The sequence below is a fragment of the Oryzias latipes genome, chromosome 19 (genome assembly GCF_053564925.1).
Source record: "Oryzias latipes strain Hd-rR chromosome 19, Olatipes_Hd-rR_3.1".
NCBI classification, from domain to species: Eukaryota; Metazoa; Chordata; class Actinopteri; order Beloniformes; family Adrianichthyidae; genus Oryzias; species Oryzias latipes.
Genome location: NC_136255.1, coordinates 25,320,849 through 25,342,078, shown reverse-complemented (window position 1 = coordinate 25,342,078; position 21,230 = coordinate 25,320,849). Strand labels below are relative to the sequence as shown.

Here is a 21,230-nt window from a genome sequence, read left to right as displayed (position 1 = left end):
AAAAGACACAAAATAAGATTGGTTTAAACAAACAAACAAACAAAGTAACATTTATGTAAAACAAAACATAAAGGGTGAAGTTATTTTGTACACACAGGGTGTACAAAATAAGGTTTATTGAATCTTCATATTATAGTTGTCATGTGAAAATTAAAAAAACTTTGATAACAAAACATAATCACGTTTAATAAAAATAAACTGTTGCAATTATCTGTGAAGATATTACACTTTTGAACTAGTTAAAAGTTATTAAAATGTTTTAAACAATTGCAAATTATATTCAGTAAAATCGCCATTTTAATTTTTTTAACCGGGTTTATACATTTGAAATTAATTGTAAAATATTTACGAAATTTTTTCATAATTTACATTAAAAAAACTTCACATTAACTAGGACAGGAAGTGGTGGACACAAACAAACGTCACGTGGGGGGTCGGATTGCCTACGTCATCCTCCTGGAATACAACTGCGCAAACTCAGTGTGCTTAGCCCGTGAGCCCTCCCTCTTTTTTAGTCCACAATAGACATCCAGACGTGATTGGCTGACACATGCTTCTACATGCACGGTGGGCGTGGTTCCTGTGATCCGCCTTTAATCCGACAGGAATTGGTTTCCTAGCGGAGCTGCAGAGGGCGAGAAGTGACCGATTTAAGTCCACGAACCCCGAACAACTGTCTGAAAATGCACCGGAGAGGGCAATAAACGGTTAGAAGTTGTTGAACGTAACCGGATAAAGTTCAGCGCGAGAGGTCGTGGAGCGCGCGCGAGAAGTTTACATGGAAGTCCTGGGAGTGAGCGGTTGAGGTTTCCGAGGCCGATTCCAGTTTATTTATTTCAGACCGTTTTTGTTTTATCGAGGGCAACCCCCCCCCCCCCAGAGGGTTAATCTTCACAGGTAAGTAAGTTTCTAAAAACTCTCAAATTTGATTTCACCCTTTTGTTTTACGAACTAAAATGGGATTACGTGTCACACTTTTTAGCTAGTTTTTGAAAAAGTTTAGCGGTTTTACCTAAAGGCCTTCATATCATTTATATTAAATCTAAGACATAGAAAAGTCTTAAAAGTTGATTATTGAGTTAAATTAAACTAACACTGTTGTTTCCCTTTTTTTTTTAAAGCGATAGTAACTAATTTAATTCCAAATTTAAAACAAAAAAACCCTAAAATGATTTTATATATATATAGAAAATTATATATATATATATATATATATATATATATATATATATATATATATATATATATATATATATATATAAATATAATGATTTTCTTTTTTAATTGTGTAATGTATTCATTAATACGTTAAACAATCTTTGTTTTTTTTATTATTTTTGAATATGGCAAAAACTGTACAAACAAACAATTTAGACAAAAAAACAAAACAAAAGAGATTTTTGGTGCTTTACTTTTTTCTAACATCACATTATGACTGTTTTATGCATTATAGTTATCCACCGCTTTATTTTGTAGTCCAAAAGCAGTCCAGCCTTTTGTCTCCACAGGAACCTCTGTAAATGAAAGGTTTTTCAAAATAAAAGTGCCTAGTTTGACTTAAAATGAAATACAGTGGACTTCCACCCCCTCTGCTCCCCGGTGCCCCCTCCATCTGCTGCTTTTTTCCTGACCCCCCCCCCCCAGCCTCTATAATATATGACGGCAGACTGTTTGTGCTCACCGGTTTGCACACATTGACCTTTTTGCCTTCCAATTGAAACGCACAGATGTTCTTTTGCCTCCACCAGCTCACTGACCGTGGTATTATATGCCAACACACACACACACACACACACACACACACACACACAGATAGCCGACACTTTAAAAACAAACATATGAATGAAAATTCTTAGTTCTGGTCAAAATATACAGTAAAGTTCAATGTATTTGAAATTATTGTATTTTTTTAACTTCTGTTGAACCAAAACTGACTAATGGTGACACTTTTGCTGGCTTTCACTTAACTTTATTGACTATAATTGATCTAAATGATGTCAAATCTGTGATAAAACATCCCATAAACATGCCCATTTACAAACCATGAGCAGCTGCTGGTTTTCTTTTGAGAAAATAAATGACTAACAGCTTCAGTAAATGGCAGTTTTTGTAAAGTGGGGTTAATGATGAGGATGAGGGTGGGGTGTGTTTACTTTATGCCGTCATTTTTAGACTGTGGAGTGATTGTTCGGACTGGTGTGACGCTGGTCAGATGGTATTCTGGACCAAACAGAAACCCACAAAAGTCAATATCAGATAGGACTCTTCAAACAGTCCTGGGGAGACGGCGACCTCCAGAGTCGGCGTGCTCCGACCCCTCCCTTTATCAGATGACGTGTTGCACTGATAACTGGTTTCTGCGGAGACCAGGTTCTGCCGGCGTTTGAGCGTCTCCGTGTCCCGTCCAGATGATAAGGCCGCAGAGGCGAGACGTGCCGCCCCCCGAGAGGCTGGGGGGAGACGTCCCTCTGGTCCACGCTCTTCAGCCGTCCGCCGTCCCGATGGGGCCCAACATATCCTGGCTCTCCGAGGCCCCCCTGCTGGGCCCGGACCAGCCCATCTTCCTGATGACCCCCGCCGCGCAGGCCGTGTCCGGCTTCTTCGTCTGGACGGCTCTCCTCCTCACCTGCCACCAGGTACTTCTAAGTTCGGGTTTTAGTTTGAGATCTTGTCCCTTTCTGGGCTCCCGTGACGCGCGTGGAGGCTGCAGGTTGCTAGGCAACATCCCTGTTTCTAAAACGGAACATGAACGCAAAAACAGTCCTCGTAGTTTTCATTTTGACGTTGTTTTTTTAAATTCCTATACGAACTCCTGGAATCATTCTACGCTTCCATGTTTTGGTGTTTAAGTCTTTTCTATTTGCTCCAGATCTACATGCACCTGCGGTTCTACAGCTCGCCCAGGGAGCAGCGCCACATCGTCCGGATCCTCTTCATCGTTCCGATCTACGCCTTCGATTCCTGGCTCAGCCTCCTCTTCTTCACTAATGACCAGTACTACGTGTACTTTGACACCATCAGGGACTGCTATGAAGGTCAGGATGCCGTTCTGCTCCTGAGATGATGTTTGTTTTTTTAAATCGCAGAGTTTAACTCAAACAAAATTAAATTTTGCATCCTGATCAGGGATCAAATATATAAATATAATTATCATCAGCGCCATGTTTCAAGTTCAAAGTCTGCAAACCGTGAACGGATCTGCACATTTTATTGACATAAAAGTTCTGAAAATATTCACAGATGCTGACTTCCTCAAAAACTCTTTTAATAAACTTTAAAAACGGTCTTTATTGGTTTGATCTTCAGACAAACTATGAACTTCAAATACGTTTAAAAAATAAAGGTTTAAATGAGAAACTAAAGACGACTGCCAAGGGACCGTCCACCACATGGAAGCTCCAGAAAAAAGTGAGAAGAAAACTAAAATAAAACAAAATGTTTCCACTAATATGAAGTAGTCATAAATACTCATCAGCATATTCGTGCTCCAACCACGATTTTAAGAATCTTTCATGTAAACATGGATCATAACTAAAAGCGTTCCATAGTTCTGAAGATCCTAAAATTGTTCAAACTGCGTAACAGAAGAGAACTGAAGGTTAATAAAACAAAAATAGGGACTGTGTTTATTAAATGTGTTCATTTTTTTAAAAAAGTGTTCTAAAAGTATTGGATCAGGACTCAGTATCGGCAGATTTGGATCAAATAGTGCCAAAAATTTTAACATTCCTGGTTTTTTTGATCAGATATGAAGGAAATCAGTGTCGAATATGTCAACTAAATCTTTTTAGATTGATTAATTAAGATTAATCAAATTAATAATCCTTGATCCTTGGAATTATTCTGTGGTAATCTGGATTTGCCAGAGCTCTGTTCACTCGTCACACGAAGATAGCAACCAGGATTTTGCGTCTTCTTCTGCTGGGGGGGGGCTCTGTCTCATGTTTGGACCGGGTTCAGCAGGAAGTGCTGTGATGATTTGTCATTTCAAACCTCCTCCTCCTCCTCCTCAGTTCTTTATGTAGAGAGTCTCTCTTTTTTCCCCTCCATACTTCTGTCCCGCTGCCTCCTCCTCCCTCCTCCTGTCCTGATCTTCTTACAAAACTCGCCCACCCCCAGATCTTTGTCCTGTCCGACCTGTTGCATGGCAACCGTGCTCACAAATCTTCCCTCATCACACTGTCTACTCAGACTGTAAGTTCCTCTCAACCAAACTTGCAGTAAAGTTCCCATCTTTATTGTCTTCATTGCGTCACCGTGGCAACCGGCGCTGCAGGCAGGCGTCCTCTGGGAGGAGTGAAAGAGCAGCGCCGTAAACAGCAGAGAGAGCAGATCAACCAGTTCTTACTGTGAACCTCGGCGCTTGTGCCTTTGGAAACCTGTCATGAATATGAGGACATTTCGGTTGGTTGTTTTACCTCAAATTTGTCTGGCAGGGCTCTGATTCTCAGAAGGGGGAGTTACACTGGCTGTGGTCAAAAAACAAAAAGGAGAGTTTAATATGTCAACAGCAGTGAAGGCCACAGGTTCAGCTCTCCTTGATATCCTCGTCCATCTGCAGCCTGTGCGTCTGCCGCACCTGCGGCCTGTCCAGAGGCGCACCCGCAGCCTGTGCGGCACACGCACAAACGTACCGTGAGATGAACCTGCGGCCAGTGCGGGAGACGCACCTGCGGCCTGTCCGGAGACGCACCTGCGGCCCGTCCGGAGACGAACCCGCAGCCTGTGCGGCGCACGCACAAACGTACAAACAGAAGAGGTACCCAGGGGCTGACAGGATAAGCCTGGTTGTTTTTATCTGGAGCTCCTTAATCTTCCTCTCCCTGAAGCAGCCCAGAGGAAGAGGAAGATGATCCTCTGCTCAGTGGTCCAGGTGATCCGGTTTGCTCAGCTGCAGGCCGTCTGTGGAGACCAGCTCTGAGCAGCTCTGTCAGCCACGTTGTGAGCCTGTCAGTTTATGTTTGGATGAAAATGCACCAGAGAAATGGTTTCCTCTCTACCCCTTTTAACACCTGGAAGCTGGGCTGTAGTGGGACCCGCAGGTTTGACTCCCTTAAAGTCTAATCTTCTGATCCTTCTGATCTAAAAGTGTCCCAGTCGTCTTTTCATGATGATGATGCAGTTTTTAGCCAAAATAAAACAACCTGTCAGGAGGAGCTCATTAGAAATTCACCTCTGAATTGTGGGCAGGACAGTTGGCTCAGACGAGGAAAACAAAGACGTTCATGGATCTATTAGTCTGCAGGAGGAGGATCAGAAAGGGGCGGAGCGGGGAGCTTGTGGCCCCGCCCAGCATATTTTCTACATCACAAATACAGTCTTTCTGCTCCTGCGTTACATGCATGTCCTCCTAGAACATGTTAAAAACACGGAGTGGATCTCTGCGAAACAATGAAAACCCAGAATGTGTTCCGTTTGACACATTTACATAAATGTTTGATCCCGATCAGATCTATACGGAGCCCCTAAAGGGCCATTGATGAAAAAAAAAAAAACTGGAGGAAAAATTTTTTTTTTGAAATAAAAAAAATTTTTTTGGGAGTAAAATATTTTTTTTTGAAGTAAAAAGGAAAAAAAATAAATTATTGGTGCGCACCAGTTAGTTTTAGGTGCGCACCAGTTAGTTTTAGGTGCGCACCAGTTAGTTTTAGGTGCGCACCAGTTAGTTTCAGGTGCGCACCAGTTAGTATCAGGTGCGCACCAGTTAGTTTTAGGTGCGCACCAGTTAGTTTCAGGTGCGCACCAGTTAGTATCAGGTGCGCACCAGTTAGTATCAGGTGCGCACCAGTTAGTTTTAGGTGCGCACCAGTTAGTATCAGGTGCGCACCAGTTAGTGACAGGTGCGCACCAGTTAGTTTTAGGTGCGCACCAGTTAGTTTTAGGTGCGCACCAGTTAGTATCAGGTGCGCACCAGTTAGTTTTAGGTGCGCACCAGTTAGTATCAGGTGCGCACCAGTTAGTTTTAGGTGCGCACCAGTTAGTATCAGGTGCGCACCAGTTAGTATCAGGTGCGCACCAGTTAGTATCAGGTGCGCACCAGTTAGTATCAGGTGCGCACCAGTTAGTTTTAGGTGCGCACCTGATACTAACTGGTGCGCACCAGTTAGTATCAGGTGCGCACCAGTTAGTTTTAGGTGCGCACCAGTTAGTATCAGGTGCGCACCAGTTAGTATCAGGTGCGCACCAGTTAGTATCAGGTGCGCACCAGTTAGTGACAGGTGCGCACCAGTTAGTTTTAGGTGCGCACCAGTTAGTATCAGGTGCGCACCAGTTAGTATCAGGTGCGCACCAGTTAGTATCAGGTGCGCACCAGTTAGTGACAGGTGCGCACCAGTTAGTTTTAGGTGCGCACCAGTTAGTATCAGGTGACATTATGACATTGTCAGTAATATTTCTTGTTTTCAGAAAGTTTACAAGGTCCATATCCTCAACTTACTTGGTGCACAATGAGCAAGTAGGTCAACTATCTGATATCTTCTGATACTAACTGGTGCGCACCTAAAACTAACTGGTGCGTACCAGTTAGTTTTTTTTTTTTTTTTTTTTACTTCAAAAAAAATTTTTTTCCTCCATTTTTTTCCCTATCAATGGCCCTTTAGGGGCTATGTTTTCATTCTCTAAAACCGAAATGTTTTTTATGAAACATGAGTGTAGAAAAAGTGTTGTGAGGATTTTACAGCCTAAAAAAACCACAAAACAAAGTCTGCTTTACAGATTTCAGAAATCGTGGGTTATTTTTAGTTAATTATTAAATATATTTTTATTTTAAATTGTTGAGTATATTAAAAAGAAAATTTTTAGATCTTATTTCAATGAACTGAACTTCAGTCTCTTTTTTTTATTTAAACGCATGTAATGAGATCATGTGAGATTATTTACTTAAAACCCAACTTTATTTTACTTTAAAGTGTTTTGTTTTTTTAATTTATAAATCAGGGATCTCAGACTTCACAAATATCCGTCCTCCGTTTTGTATTTCAACTCTTCTCTTTGGCGGATTTCATGTGGTCCAACCAGCTTCCTGTCTCCACAGCGTTCGTCATTTACAACTTCCTGAGTCTGTGCTACGAGTACCTGGGAGGAGAGAGCGCCATCATGGCCGAGATCCGGGGGAAGCCCATCGAGTGCGTTTGATTCCACGCGGCCGTCGATTCCCATCATGCTCTGCTGCAGATGTTCTCCCGGGTTAACCCTGCGTGGTTTGCAGGTCCAGCTGCGTGTTCGGGACCTGCTGCCTGGGGGGACGGGCCTACTCCATCGGCTTCCTGAGGTTCTGCAAGCAGGCCACGCTGCAGTTCTGCGTGGTCAAACCGCTCATGGCCGCCATCACCGTCGTCCTGCAGGCGTACGGAAAATACAAAGACGGGGATTTCAAGTGAGTCCTGGGGAGGCCGCGGCGGTTGAACCCTCTAACGGTGTGTGTGCTGCTGTAAGAAATCTAAAACAATACATTAAAAAAATGCTGCTTTAGTCCACATATGTGGCTCTGCAATGACTGAATGGGGAGGGGCTCTGTTTACTCAGACACACAGCAATGCCTGATTGGACAGTTTCCCGCTCAAATATGGCTGGTTTTCTTTTGCCCAATCTGGCAACACCGCCGAGTAATTTCAAGATTTTTACTGTGACGGAAAACCTGTGATGAAAGGATCCATCGGTATCAATCCTGTCGATAGCAAGGTGAAGTATTGATCCCGTTGGTACTCAGATCGACACGCACTCTCCTACTGATGCTTAAATGACACAGTCATACAGTGACCTTTAACCCCTTAACACAATAAGCATAATTCCAGTAGATTCTGAAGCAGAGAAAAGCGGCTCGGCGCCGCTTTTCTCTGCTTCAGAATCTACTGGAATTATGCTTATTGTGGAAACGTTAAAGAGGGATGATCGTTCTTAGCTCCGCCCACCTCACGTCTGGATTATGAATACAAATAAAAGCTCTACCTTTCCTCCGTCTCCAGCGTTGCCAGCGGTTACCTGTACGTCACCATCATCTACAACGTCTCCGTCAGCCTGTCTCTCTACGCCCTCTTCCTCTTCTACTTCGCCACCCGGGCGCTGCTCAGCCCCTACCGACCCGTGCTGAAGTTCTTCATGGTCAAGTCGGTCATCTTCCTGTCCTTCTGGCAGGGTACCTCCGCTCCACGCCGCAGCGTTCCAGGGCGCCGCAGACCCTCTCCTCTAACCTTTGACCTCTCTCGCCCAGGCATGCTGCTGGCCATCCTGGAGAAGTGCGGCGCCATCCCTCAGATCAACTCGCCGGACGTGTCTGTCGGCGAGGGGACGGTCGCCGCCGGTTACCAGAACTTCATCACCTGCATCGAGATGTTTTTCGCGGCGCTGGCTCTGCGGCACGCCTTCACCTACACCGTCTACGTGGACAAAAGTCTGGATTCCAGAGGTGAGGAGACGTCCTTCAGGTGCTGAGGGATCATGGGAAATCTCCACATTCTCTTACTTCCTGTCTGTGTGGATCGTTTCTGTCTTTTCTCCTCTGCTGCCCCAAAGGACCGGTTCTGTCTTATGGAGAGTTCGGTAGGTCCGACGGCACCCCCCACCCCTCTTCTGTCTCCCCCCTCCCTCCTGGTCTCGTCACTTCCTTCTTCCTCTACATCCTCCGTTCTTTCCCAGCTGTCAATCATTTGTCTTTCTCCCTTTGCCTCCTTCATCTCTGTTCTCCTAACACGAAGCTTCACCTTCCTCCTCCTCCACTTATACTCGCTCCTCTCTGGCTCCTCCCCCTTTCAGGCCGCTGCGCCCCGATGAAGAGCATCTCCAGCAGCTTAAAGGAGACCATGAACCCCGGCGACATGGTCCAGGACGCCATCCACAACTTCTCCCCGGCCTACCAGCAGTACACGCAGCAGCGCACGCTGGAGCAGGGGGCGCCGCCGCCGCCGCCCGTCCTGCGCAGCCACGGCGCGGCCGGCGCCCGCAGCGACACGGAGAAGACTCTCCTGCTCAGCTCAGACGACGAGTTCTAGAGCGACTCGACGGACCGTTTCCGCTCCCAGCTGTTGGGTGATGACACACGTGATCAGAACTTCAGACTCAACCGCGTGCGCTCAAAGTCACGCCACGCCGCCCTGGAACGTGGAAAGTGTGTGAGTCAGGCGTGTGAGTCACGCGTGACATTTTGGTCGGATGGACGCTCCGTTTTTTTTCTATCTCAGCTGAGCCATTGTTTGTTCTGGGACCGGGTCTCCCGGTGACGGAGCTGAGGGGGCGTCCCCCAAAGACAGACTCCGCCTTATTTCACCAACCCTTTACCTCAACGTTGACATGCTTGGATACGGCAGAAGCAAACCGCAGAGAGCAAATGTGTTATTGATAGTGGAGAGAAGCAGCTTATAGATTATTCCTCTGCAAGCGCCGCTGGCGTTGGGAGTGGCGGCGGCGCGGACGGGATTAGGCCGCTGTAATTGGGGCGTCACTGAATGGTGGGGATTAAAGCTGGCGTGCTGCGTTCAGGCCTCAATGTAGGTTAAACGCTTTCAGACGGAGCTTAATAAGGAGGAAATATTCTCTCTGTGTGATTTTCTAAAACCCGGCTGCTCAGAAAACCAAACATTTTAGGTTTTCCTCTGCATTTATCTGCCGTCACTTTGCCGAGGATCCTGGATCCCAGAAGAAAAGTTTGTCCTTTTATTTTGAAAGACATTTTTTTTCTTTGATTGATTGTCGTCCTGCTCGTAATCCCAGTCCTGGAGTCTTCTAACCGAGTCGCCTGAAACGCCCCACTCCTCAAAGCCTGCCGTTGCCCCGACCCAACACTAGGGGGCAAATGCACCTCATGGGCGCCCTCCTTTGTGTTTTGATCAGGAAAGTTGGGGGGGGGGGCTGCTGGTCTCAGAGGACGGGGATGGCTTTTGTCCTGAGGCTGCGGCTTATTTTTAGACGGCTGTTATTTTTAGAAAGGCTCCATCAGAGCGGCGGTTTGAGCGCCACGCTCCACCGTTTCCTCGCCACTGCTGGAATTTCTGCCTGAGCTGCTCCGTGTCTAAACAAACACATATTTTAGTCTGTATTTAATATTTGTAAGTGCTTGTTGTCTGATTTCTGTTTAGAAATATGTTAGTTTTATTTTTACAGACCCACAGCATGAAAATGCTGTTTTAAAATAATTGCATTTCTGAGTATTTCTTTATTTTTTTTTTGTGAGTCAGGAGCAGACAAAACAAAAGCCGCTTGGAACAAATAATATTTGGGACGTAGAAAATAGGCTGGGCGGGGCTAGTCTCTCTGCTCCGCCCCTTTCTGATGCATTGATGCAACGTTCATCCATAAACGTCTTTGTTTGGAATCTGGATCTAAACTGAACGGCTGGATGGCGCCGATATTGCTCGCCGTTTCTGTTGCTCGGGGTTTTGAGGGAAGCTAGCTCAGGTTTGGGCTAAAAAGAGCATAATCGTAATAAAAAGACGCTTTTAGAATCCATCCACAGATGATCGGAACAGAGTTTTTTTTTAAACAAAAGATGCTTAGTGTTGAAAATACCTTATAAACTTTATCTGAGCTTCTTTCAGGCCTGAACTCTCATAATGTGATCAATATCTGTAAAAATAAAAGATGTTTTTATCTTATAAATTCATTCCTCGCCTCATTCAAGCTCCAATTCAACAGCATCTTATGTACAATATGTACAACATTTATTATAATATATAAAATAGACAATGTACTTAAATTTTCACAATAGAAAAAAATACATGTAATAAATACAAAGACCATTTTTGTTTTGCAGATCGTACAAAACATCCAGCACAAATCAACAGATGTTAAAATATTGAGAATAAATGCTATTCATGGGTCGCTAAATAGAAGCCTCGTGTGTTTAGGAGTTATTTCTCAACACGCGTCTGCTGTCACACATCCTACTCTTAGAGAATATTGCTAGTACTAGTCAGTGGCCTAAGCTCCGCCCATTTTGGCCTGTGAGTGACAAAAAAAAAAAAATCAAAACTGAAACAGGCCGACGGAAGTCTTCAAGTGAATCTGCTCTCTCAGCCTGCCGTGTCTACTTCCTGTGTCCTTCATCCCGCCACCCCTCCGCCTCCTCATCTCCCTCGTTGCCATGGCGCCCAGTGGACCCTCCATGGTTCTCCCCAACGACGTACGAGTCATCATAGACAAACGACCTCCCCCAAGAATCCACCGTGACAAGCTGGTGCACACGAGACCGACGCGCGACACGATCGGCGGTTTGTAATCGTCATTGCAACACAACAGACTAGTCGTAAGTACTTCTGGAAAACATCACAGCACTCGTTAGCTCGTCTTTTCATAATATCTACTTTTAAATACAAATAAAATATAGAATATTTCTCTTATAAATGTCACTCAAGGTTTTCGTCAGACATTACAAAGGACACAGAGTGGGAATGTACGCGGAGGGTTTGGTGTGGGATCCTGCTCTGCTGTGGCCCAGCGGCCGTCGGGGTCACTGAGGTGGTCGTGCCCCCCCCCCCCCCCCCCCCCTCCCCTCCCCGCTGCGGTCTGCTGAAGGCACTGTGAAAACCAGCACTTCCTGCAGCAGTGATGAAAGTTGGTTAAGGAAAAATTCCCTGAACTTTTCTTTGAGCGATATGGCGGGCACAGAGCGAAATTTTGGAAAAATACGTGGTCTTAGATGCATTCTGGCAGCTAGTTATTCACTTCTTTATCAAGAAACTAAGACTAATTGGAGCATCATGATTTGTCATTCAAACCCCTAGTTTGACTCTCCATTAAGGACTTGCTGGTCCCAAAAAAGAATTTGGAAAATTGCTCAAAGTAACACAATCCTACAATCTACGCTTTTCCTTAAAGCTGCAAAACATACAATTGCTAAAATATAGTAACATCAAAGCCCCAAATGGCAAAAAGAACACCAGTAACTATGATATTCTATGAAAATACCTCAGTTATTTATACATTATTTCTGCTTTAGAAATGACTGATGTACAACATCCACTTGCACTGTTTTCTCAAACTATAATTACATCAAAATATGGGATCTGCTTTAAACTATAATTCTATAACATAATACATCAATTCTTTAACACCAATACTAAGTAATCTGGGAAATATCAAAACAAACATACAAACTAAGCTAAACATTGTAAACATTATTTTTTAAGGGAGTGCGGGTCCAAACCATCAAATACTTATAATTAATGTCAACTATACTGAACTAAATCATGGTAATTAGGAAATACAAATAAATTAGATAAAGAAATGTATTCAAAATAAAAACTGAAACTCAAAACTAAAATTGAAATTATTTCAAAATGTGGTTTTGAGATTATTTTACACAAAAAAGTATTTGACCTACACTACCTTAAAAATCTTTTCAATTTGTTTTTTATCGTCTTCTCACAACTGAGGTCGTGACCACGCTCAATAATGACGATGCCTGCCATTATTTTAACACAAATTTGATCGCAAACTCTTCAGATGTGTTTGTGAAAGTTTAGCGTGGGTCCGCCAGTTTTGGTCTCTAGGGAAGCGAGTCACGCTAACCACGTGGTGCAGACAGAGCCAATCAGACCCGTCGACGCATCCGAAAGCAACTAAAACGTCCCGTCATTGGTCAATTAGGCCGGGAAGACGAGAGATGGCCACGACCATAGAGGAAGCGATCTGCGGAGAAATATAGAAAATAAAGCTAAAATTAGCTGATTTCACACCATTTTTTAATCCGGAAAGCGATTTGTCCGTAGAGATCAGGTCTTTATTTCCCGGAAAGTACGTTCGGTTTGCTCAAAAACCCGGATTTCCGGGAATTCCCGGAAGACTTTCATCACTGCTGCAGGATCCATGGACTTTTATTTTGAAAGTGTCCTGTCGCAGCAGCAGCAGGTGAGCCAGCTTCCCCTCACCTGCACGGCGTGTGTGAGCCGAGGCTGCAGACGTGTTGGTGGGTGGGTGGGGGGGGGGGGGGGGTCTGTTTGGGGTGGGTGGAGCTTCAGCCACAGTCCAGTCATGTGACCTGGGTCCCCCCCACGCTTCCATCGTTGAGGTCTGTGCGCGTCTGCAGTCGCCTGCTTCACATTAAGCTGCGAGCGTCGCTGTGACCCCCCCTGACCCCCCCAGTCAGATCAGCATCACAGGCGTGTGAGATCTCTAGGAACTGTTTTTGCGTTGCATAATGTGAAAAAGTCGACAACCGTGTTGTGTTTTTGTGGGGTACGGTCCTGCTGTGTGTCTGTGTGGTTACAGGTGCATGTGTGGTTGCATTGCAGACTCCTCCTGACACCCCCCCCCCTCCAGCGGCGGCGGCGCCTCCTCCTAGGACGGCTCCTGCTCTCTCTGCGGCTGCGACGGGCTCTTGACGATGGTGATGACGGAGGCGGTGTTGAGGCGCGGGGCCGTCGCCAGCAGGCTGCCCCCGCCCGCCTCCAGGCCCCTGGCGAACCTCTGCAGGGCGGCCAGCCGCGCGCCCAGGCCCTCCAGCTCTTTCCTCATGCCGGCGTTCTCGGCGCCCAGCCGCTCCACTTCACGCTGGAGCTCCATCTTCTGCTGCTCCAGGGCCTCGCGCTGGGAGACCCGCTTGACCCGGCAGCTGGCGGCGTAGCCTCGGTTCTTGAGGGTGCGGCGGCGCTGCTTCAGCTTCTGGATCTCCTCGCGGGACAGCCCCCGCAGGTGGAGGTTGAGCTCCCGCACCGACAGGGACATGAGCTCGCTGTCCGACAGGAAGGGAACGTTCTCGCCACATTCCTGCTTCACCTGGAGAACAGATCCATACGTCAAGCTCTGCAGTTTTAGAGAGGAAAGACCCGCTGTGATGAAAACGGGTTTTAGGCAGAATCAGGATGAAAAGAGAGAGAGGATGAAGAATGACTCATCCTTTTCCTGCGTCTTACCTTCAGGGCTTTGCTGTTCCTCTCCGTCGTCATGATCAAACTCTCCGTATTTTCCTCCGAGCAGCAGCCAAAACAAACACCGACACTGGAGAGAGAGCGGGAAAAACCAGACCAAAACTTTAGGTGATCTCACATGACTCCCTCTGGTCCGTTTCTGTCCCGTCCGTCGCCGGCGTCTCACAAGACAGCCCGTCATGCACCGGAGTAAAAGCAGAAGCTGCAGGTCCTTCATGCTTCTCCAAACGTGCTCTCTCATAAAACCATGTGGTTTGATATTAGAGGAAGAGGAGGTTTGAAAAACAGCACGCCGCTTTCTGTTCGCTGGAACCACCAGCAGGAAGTGTCTGCCCTCCGGTTGCTCAAAGCAGGTGTCCTAACCAATCCCCTCCACACTTCCTCTTGTCAACACAACACCAACGGTCCACAGCTTTCACTGGGAGAAGCCCGGGCGCCGTCCGCTGGGCTCGGAGGACGGGGAGCCTTTGACCCGCCTGATCTGCGGGGACGTTCTAAACGCGAAGAGAACTGATCTCTAGATTTCCGTCTTCTTGCGCAGCGATTGCATCAAGTCTTTCAACATGACTGCGAAGGTCAGCCCACCAATACTGCCGTGTGGGATGAAAGCTCAGCTGCTTTTTCTGCGAGTCACCCTTTGGTCGGGTTGCTTCAGATCAAGATAAAGATGACTACAACTTCGGGATTTTTTTTTCTCTTCTTCTTCCCCTTTTCTGTCTTCAGAACCTCCAATTAGAACCAGCAAATGTAACCCCCCTGCCATCAAAAAAGGCCCACGGGGGGTTTTCCCACGTCGCTTTCGAGAACTTTCTGATGTCTTGGCGTTCTCTTCAGACGAGTCTCCAAAAGGAAGACCGCTGATCCACAGCGGTGCCACGCCGCCGCTGAGCAAAGCGTCTGCTGGTTCCATCTTTTATGACTATTTTACAGTCCTACTTTGTGTTTCATAACAATAAAAGTTGTCCTTTGTTACGGCACCTTGCAGTAAAAGCGTGACATCTTTGGTTTGTTACACAATCCCGGTTGTGCAAAGCTTGTGCTACTTTCTCTTCTTTTTATTTAGGCCATTTCCACAAGTTTGAATCTATTTAGTTGCTCCTTTAGTGTTTTTGTTGGTGTTTTCTAAACACCCAAAAGCTTTTTTACTTTTTAAAATTTATATTTAGTTTGTTTGTTGCTGTTTTAAGCCTCTTCGGAGACACTTTTACTATATTTTTCCTTGTTGTTGTGGTCAAAGTCCTCTTTGTTTTTCTGTTTTGAACCTGTGGTGTCAGGAGGGAAAATTAATCCCTGCTTTCTGTCTGGCAGGCTAAATCAGGATCCCTGTTTATACCTCATCCACAGTCCAAGAGGTGGACAAACTACAGCTAACATACGTCACGTTTTTTTAAATAACTCCATTTCCCAGACGTTCCAGTGTCTTTTCCAGCAAAGAAAAAAAATGTCGGAGGTTTGAGGTCGCAGCCGTCCAAACAGCCGACGGTCTGAGGCTCAAACCGAAAGACCGCCGTTTCGTAAAGTCACGGTGATTCAGCAATAAAGCCTCTGCTCAGCTCCGCCAAGACCCAAAGTGAAAACACGTCCAGTAAACACACCCAAAAAAGAGTTTCTTATTTTAAAAATACAAAATATTGTTGTTGTTTTTTATTTTTCTTAAAAATACCACTGTAGAACCAGCAGAGTTAAGTAACGCGATCGAAGCCGAGAGCAACAAGTGAACGCACCACGGCCGGACCAACGCCACATTCTTATGAGAATAAAACCTCTTAAGACTCTATTTCATTTACATTTAATAACTCATTTATTAAATATTAAGTCACGTGGACTTGATTTCCTCCGTTCATCAAAAATCTACACTTGTGATCTGTTGAGCGTTAGCTTAGGCGGTGCTGCGATAGTAAACAGCCATCCTGACCTCAATTAAACCTTTAAATATCCGTTTTCAAAACACTTAAAAGGCAAAGATAACATACAACCACCAAATCCAACCGCAATAACTCAAACGACGCCCGAATAAAGACTTTATTACGACGCTATGCCGAATTATTCGCCATATTTTAAACATGCTAGTTATGTTATCTGTTAGCATTTAGCATCAACCGTTACAGACGAGCTTTAGGGGATAAAACAAACAGCCCCTCCTGCCAGGGAGACCCCGTCTGACTTTCTCTGTTATTACCGCCGAATTACGCGTTAAAACAGAAGGTTTTAGTCTTTGATAAATATTTATTTACAAATTATTTACCTGCTGAGTCGACGCGACTCTGGCGACAAAATGTCAGTCCGCCTGTTCCCGGAATTACTCTGCTGTTCTCTGAGGTTGGATTCTTTCATTCATAAAAAACACTGTGACAATGACGTCAAGCCTAAAGAATGAGGGCGGAGTCGACCCCGCCCCCGCCGCGTACTCCTGGAGGATGTAAACAAGTGATCCCAACGTCTTGACCGACAAAGTTTCACTTTTTGGAAAAAACGACGCTCCTAAAATGAGAAACGGTACCGTGACTTAAAAATAAACACCTTTTTTTTTCTAAATAAAAGTTTGCAATCTCTTTAAGTGATAACATGATAAAAGTAAAAATCAAAAGTAAAAATAAAACAAAAAGCAATAAGAAAAGTAGAAACGAAATAACTAAAGAAAAAGAAACAAATAATAGTCAATATGCTAATCTGATAAATAAAAGAAGAAAAAGTAAATCAGCTTTTTTTTAGCATATTTAAAAGAGCAAAACGTAATTTTCTGCTGTCGACATGACTCAGGTAACCTTGATTGCAACATCAAACAAAGAGCTGCTAACTTCCTGGTTTGGTGACATTTTTTTTCTAGGACCTTTGGACCGTGGCAGAGACACGCGATCTGAGGGGATGAATCAGGCCTTTCCTAAGGGAAACTTTCGGGATCACCAGTTGTCAGAAAAGCTGCACTCGTTGGCCTTCCATGTGCCGAGTGTGACGTTTGGTGGAGGGAGGATTATGGTGGGGGGTTGACTGTAACTCAGAATGCTCCAGCATACCTGGAGACTTTGTGGGAGCGGACTGGTTTGGTGCGGAAGAACTGGACTGGACTGAGCTGAACCGACTTCTGACATTTTTGGGAGGATTTAGAGCAAGGAGGCTTTTAAATAACCTCATGAATTTGCTTTTGGAAGAACAGCTGAACTTATGGACCAGGGATCTGAAACCTTCAACACTTAAAAATGCCATGCAAATCCATCTAACCACAGATTTTATGTTACTGTTATGATGACTAAGTAAACTTTTTTTTTTTTTGCATAAATGAAACATAAACATAAAGAAAAAAATAACCATCTTCGTGAAATATGAAAAGCCTGCTTCACAATATAACTTTTTACAGATGTTCACATGACTTTCTTTCAAATTAAAAGACACCCTGTGTGACACAGGAAAATATCAAAGCAGCAAATGTAAAAAATGTCATATCAGCAGTATTTATTTTACCATTTGTGGTGCATGTCACACAGAAATGTTGTAAATTGTAAATCAGAGCTTATTAAGTGAATCTAATTGTATTTTTTTAACAAATAAAAACCTTGACTTGTTAAAAAAAAACAATAGATAAATAAATGAAATAAAAATAAAAAAATAAAAAAATAATAAATTCCCCCATTTAATCCAGTGCAACTTCATTCTGGTTGTGTTTACTGATCCGTGGAATATGGCGCTCAGAAATCTGTCAAAATGTTTTAATCCGATTTTGTCAAACTTTGTAGCTGAACCACTTTTGGAGCATTATGGGTACCGTAGTCCGGAGCCTTGCAGAGTTATGCATTAACTTCTTTTTTTTTGTATTTGTTAATTTTTACTTTACAGTTACTTTTTAAAATGGAAAACTTTTCTGTTCTTTAACCAGAGAGCCACAAGGGACGAGTAGAACCACATGTTACTCCGGACCTTCAGGTTGCAGACCACTGATATAGGAGGATCATATCAATGCAGCAAATGTAGCATAGGTAGTACAATCTAAACTAAAATCAAATCAGAGCTAAATAAGTGACCCTTACCTTGTTTAAAATCTTTAAATTTGTTTAAAAAAAACAGACCTTGTGATTTGGTGAACCTTAACTCAGGTTGTGCGTCAAGTCAAAGGTCAAATATCAAATTATGGATTCTGAATGGAATTTCAGTTAAGTTTATAAATTTATAAAAAAAAGTTGAGTAAAAATCTTTGCAATACAGTGTAAATAACTCTGTTTTTGCATTGTTATGCAGACAAGTGTGACCTGAAAGACTTGCTGTTAAACAGCCCCTCCGCCAGGGGGCGCTCCTTGCTTTTCCTCAGAGTCGTGACTCACCCCTGCCTGCTAACTTCATCCGAGCCAAGGAGCCTCACGTTTTCTCACCGTGACCTCGGACTGTTGCTGAGTCGATGCGCGCCTTACAGCTTTATTTGTCATTCAAGTCGGGAAAATTGTCACACACACACAAATTATACCGAAGCGTTTAGTTGTTTATCCGCGTTTCTGTCGACTCGTTTACCGGAAACGCAGCCGCACGAGCGGAGGACATGGCCGAAATCGAGGAGCTTTCCCCCGCTGGCGCTGCGGGCCCGGTGTCCATCCGGGCTCCCGAGGACGAGATAGACGACGATGAAGACGAGGACGTCAGTATTATTTTAAATACTTATTTTTCTTGTTTGCTGGGTCTGAAAATAACGAGAATATTTCCTCCTCGTGATTCGGTAGATCTATGAATGAGAGATCCAAAATGAAATCTGGTACCTGGTAAAAAGACGGGCATGTTTTCTGGTCATGTTTGGCTTCAATCAATGAGGTTATTCAGAGCCTTTGTCGGTATTTTCCCGTTTCTTCAGCTGGATGAGACGCTGGCAGAGAGGCTGTGGGGCCTGACGGAGATGTTCCCCGAGACGGTGCGGACAGCCGCGGAGGTCTCTGCGCAGTGCTCCGTTTCCCTGCTCAAGAAGTTCTACAGGTTCGGCAGGTTCCGTGAGAACTGAACGGTTCCGCAGCGGAGCAGTTTCCTCCTCTCAGCGTTTGATGGCACACAATAGTTCACTGCAGGGAACAGACGTTTTTGAAGACAGTTTAGGTTCCATTTAATGCAATGGAGTTGAAAAAAAAACTTTATTGACATCACTTGTCAACAGAGACAACAAAGTTGAAAACACAAGAAAGAATGAGACAAAAACAGTTGGAGGACAAATTTAGAAGTCATCTTATATGGGTTTTTTTGAATACTCAGTCAGGGTGAGAGTTTTCTGTCTACAGGAATATAATTGCAATCTGAAAGTTCCCAGCAGCCTCTGCAACTTTGTTTAAGCAACCTCTTCCTCATAAAAGGTTTACGCGAAACATGCATTTCTGGATTCCGTGATCAAAATTCTCGCGTTAGTGCAAGTTTTCGTGCAAAAGTGCAGCCGTTGAAAGCAGCTTAACCTGGTCAAATATATGTCCATCATCCTAAAAATGCCACCAGAACATGTTAAACAAAAACCAAAGGCCCAGTTTTCAGTGGACTGGGTCTCTAAGGTCCAAATCAACAGATGTTTACGCTAATAAAACTGAAGGAACCCAGATGTTCATGCATTTATAATCAAAATACAACTAAACCAGGAGGAAAAAAGACAATCAAATCAATTTGTCATATTTATTTAAAAAAAATGCAATCTTCTTGACATTAGTTTTGCTCCAATTTTGGAAATAGACATTTTGGCGCATAGACATTGAATCCATTCAATATAATTATTGTCAAATAAAGTTTGACGCAGACTTTAATCCCTCCCATGTTATGGTTTTAACATAGTTGCCATAATCTGGTTTTTATCAGATAAATAAATGTTAATATTCAAAGTAGATTATTAATCAAGTAACAAACAGAGGATCACAGTATCGCTAAAGAAAATGGATTTTTATTGATTATAATGAAAAATCCAGAGGTCATTATTACACATGATGAAAAACAAATAATTGATTATCATCAACAAGTTCCCTGGTTGCGTCCAAACTAACGTGTGGTTTGGCTCTGCTTCAGCTTTTCCCGCTCTGCTCTGTGGGTGGGCACCACCTCCTTCATGATCCTGGTGCTGCCGGTGGTGTTCGAGACGGAGCGCCTGCAGCTGGAGCAGCAGCAGCTGCAGCAGCAGAGACAGGTGAGGCTTTGACCAAACGCAGAACACACCAACACCCACGGTGAAATCACGACACCCTGTGACCCGCAGATCCTGCTGGGACCCAACACCGGGATGTCCGGGGGCATGTCGGGGATGATGCCTCCCGCGCCCGGCAAGATCTGATGAGCGTGACGACGGCGTGCCACGGGGATTTGCTGCCAGGGCATCCGGCGGGGGGCGCTAAGAGGAGAGGCAGAGAAAAGCGGCAGCAAAGCTGCGCCGCCGCCGCCGCAGAAGAATCACTTCAACATGTGGTGGGGTTGTTGGAAGACGGCGTGACGCCTGATTCTCACCGTCTCCTCTTGATCCCAGACGTGCAGAGACTGGTCTCCGGGAAGCCCCTGCTTCAGTTCATTTCCTTTAAAAAAAAACAAAAAAACAACAGTGTTTGTAACATGTTTAGGTTCTGAAGAGGTTTGATTGTTGTTTGTGTTTGTCTGAGGAGTGTTTTCATGTTTTCTTTGTGGGTTTTTTTCTACTTCTTTGTTAATAATGTCAGTGATGTTCCAAAAACCAGGCTGCTCAAAGAAACCTCTGGGTTTTACGAGGAAAACAACCGTTTCCCGTTTTTCTGCCTCTGCTTTTGTCGCATTTCACTTCTTAACGGCAATGCGAATGTTCTGTTTTTCTGCTGTAAACATCGAGTACGAGAATTCAGCTACAAGATTGTCAAATTAAGACAATGTGAAACTTAAAAATGAAAGTATTTATCACTGCGAAGGTCCTGTCTGCCCCCATGGCTATTTGTGCATCACTTGACATTCTCACATTCAAATGTCTCTCCCATGACTGCAAACATTAAAAAAAACCTAAAACAGAAGGTGTGAAAGTGTGATTTTTGTTTGTTTTGAAGGCAATGTATTGGTTTGCATATTTTAAAAAGTTTGATTATTACTTAGTGATACACTAATTAAAAAATAATTTGGTTAGTAGGATTTCACATTTAAAAAAAATTCTAAATTATAATTTTTAAATTTCGGTTGGATTTCATTATTAACATGTAAATGTGTATTTTTAAAATAAACTTTCAAGGTGGTGCGTTCATAGTTAATCGAAAATGACTAAACTTGGAACCAAAAAACGTTTTACTCTGCTAAAGTTGAAGAGTAATACAAACCTGAAGTTCAGTCGTACGTTTTACGGATAGATGTAATATAATCAAGGGAAAAAGTGATTTATTAATCGAAAATGTTTCGGATTTGTGTCGCAATCGTCGAGGTAAG

At 44.1% G+C, this 21,230-nt stretch overlaps 3 protein-coding genes across 9 annotated transcripts; 2 read left to right on the top strand and 1 right to left on the bottom strand.

The window, feature by feature from the left end:
• Nucleotides 1-550: 550 nt before the first annotated feature.
• On the top strand, nt 551-10,590 carry tmem184ba (transmembrane protein 184ba). Of its 4 annotated transcripts, none has more exons than XM_023949205.2 (9): nt 553-897; nt 2,409-2,636; nt 2,870-3,035; nt 7,034-7,124; nt 7,208-7,375; nt 7,965-8,134; nt 8,210-8,404; nt 8,512-8,538; nt 8,752-10,590. In XM_023949205.2, the coding sequence occupies exons 2-9, from the start codon at nt 2,409-2,411 to the stop codon at nt 8,985-8,987; spliced, it is 1,281 nt and encodes a 426-aa protein (XP_023804973.1). In that variant the 5' UTR covers nt 553-897; the 3' UTR covers nt 8,988-10,590. The 4 variants fall into 4 exon arrangements, with proteins under 4 accessions (XP_078793608.1, XP_023804973.1, XP_078793609.1 ...); XM_023949206.2 differs by having other exon boundaries at nt 600-897; nt 2,371-2,636; XM_078937482.1 differs by lacking the exon at nt 8,512-8,538 and having other exon boundaries at nt 551-897.
• Nucleotides 10,591-12,785: 2,195 nt separating this feature from the next.
• Nucleotides 12,786-18,742, bottom strand: maff (MAF bZIP transcription factor F). Of its 4 annotated transcripts, none has more exons than XM_023949207.2 (3): nt 18,599-18,732; nt 13,845-13,929; nt 12,786-13,707 (listed from the first exon to the last, which is right to left on the bottom strand). In XM_023949207.2, the coding sequence occupies exons 1-3, from the start codon at nt 18,628-18,630 to the stop codon at nt 13,270-13,272; spliced, it is 555 nt and encodes a 184-aa protein (XP_023804975.1). In that variant the 5' UTR covers nt 18,631-18,732; the 3' UTR covers nt 12,786-13,269. The 4 variants fall into 4 exon arrangements, with proteins under 4 accessions (XP_023804975.1, XP_020567943.1, XP_078793611.1 ...); XM_020712284.3 differs by lacking the exon at nt 18,599-18,732 and adding an exon at nt 16,105-16,286; XM_078937485.1 differs by having other exon boundaries at nt 13,121-13,734; nt 18,599-18,742.
• tomm22 (translocase of outer mitochondrial membrane 22 homolog (yeast)) lies at nt 18,158-20,827 on the top strand. Its single transcript, XM_004080122.5, has 4 exons — nt 18,158-18,480; nt 18,691-18,809; nt 19,869-19,986; nt 20,056-20,827. Exons 1-4 carry the CDS (start codon nt 18,385-18,387, stop codon nt 20,128-20,130), a joined length of 408 nt encoding a protein of 135 aa, XP_004080170.1. The 5' UTR covers nt 18,158-18,384; the 3' UTR covers nt 20,131-20,827.
• The last annotated feature ends 403 nt before the right edge of the window (nt 20,828-21,230 follow it).

Excerpts from the sequence above, each read along its gene's own strand:
- tmem184ba (XM_023949205.2), top strand. The coding sequence starts at position 2,409 with ATGATAAGGCCGCAGAGGCGAGACGTGCCGCCCCCCGAGAGGCTGGGG. Across the intron at positions 3,036-7,033 it reads CATCAGGGACTGCTATGAAG|CGTTCGTCATTTACAACTTC; the intron begins GTCAGGATGCCG and ends CTGTCTCCACAG. Across the intron at positions 8,405-8,511 it reads CAAAAGTCTGGATTCCAGAG|GACCGGTTCTGTCTTATGGA; the intron begins GTGAGGAGACGT and ends GCTGCCCCAAAG.
- maff (XM_078937484.1), bottom strand. The coding sequence starts at position 16,193 with ATGAAAGAATCCAACCTCAGAGAACAGCAGAGTAATTCCGGGAACAGG. Across the intron at positions 13,930-16,104 it reads GAGTCGCGTCGACTCAGCAG|TGTCGGTGTTTGTTTTGGCT; the intron begins GTAAATAATTTG and ends CTCTCTCTCCAG. Across the intron at positions 13,735-13,844 it reads GGAACAGCAAAGCCCTGAAG|AGCTTGACGTATGGATCTGT; the intron begins GTAAGACGCAGG and ends CTAAAACTGCAG.
- tomm22 (XM_004080122.5), top strand. The coding sequence starts at position 18,385 with ATGGCCGAAATCGAGGAGCTTTCCCCCGCTGGCGCTGCGGGCCCGGTG. Across the intron at positions 18,481-18,690 it reads ACGACGATGAAGACGAGGAC|CTGGATGAGACGCTGGCAGA; the intron begins GTCAGTATTATT and ends CCGTTTCTTCAG. Across the intron at positions 18,810-19,868 it reads CTGCTCAAGAAGTTCTACAG|CTTTTCCCGCTCTGCTCTGT; the intron begins GTTCGGCAGGTT and ends GCTCTGCTTCAG.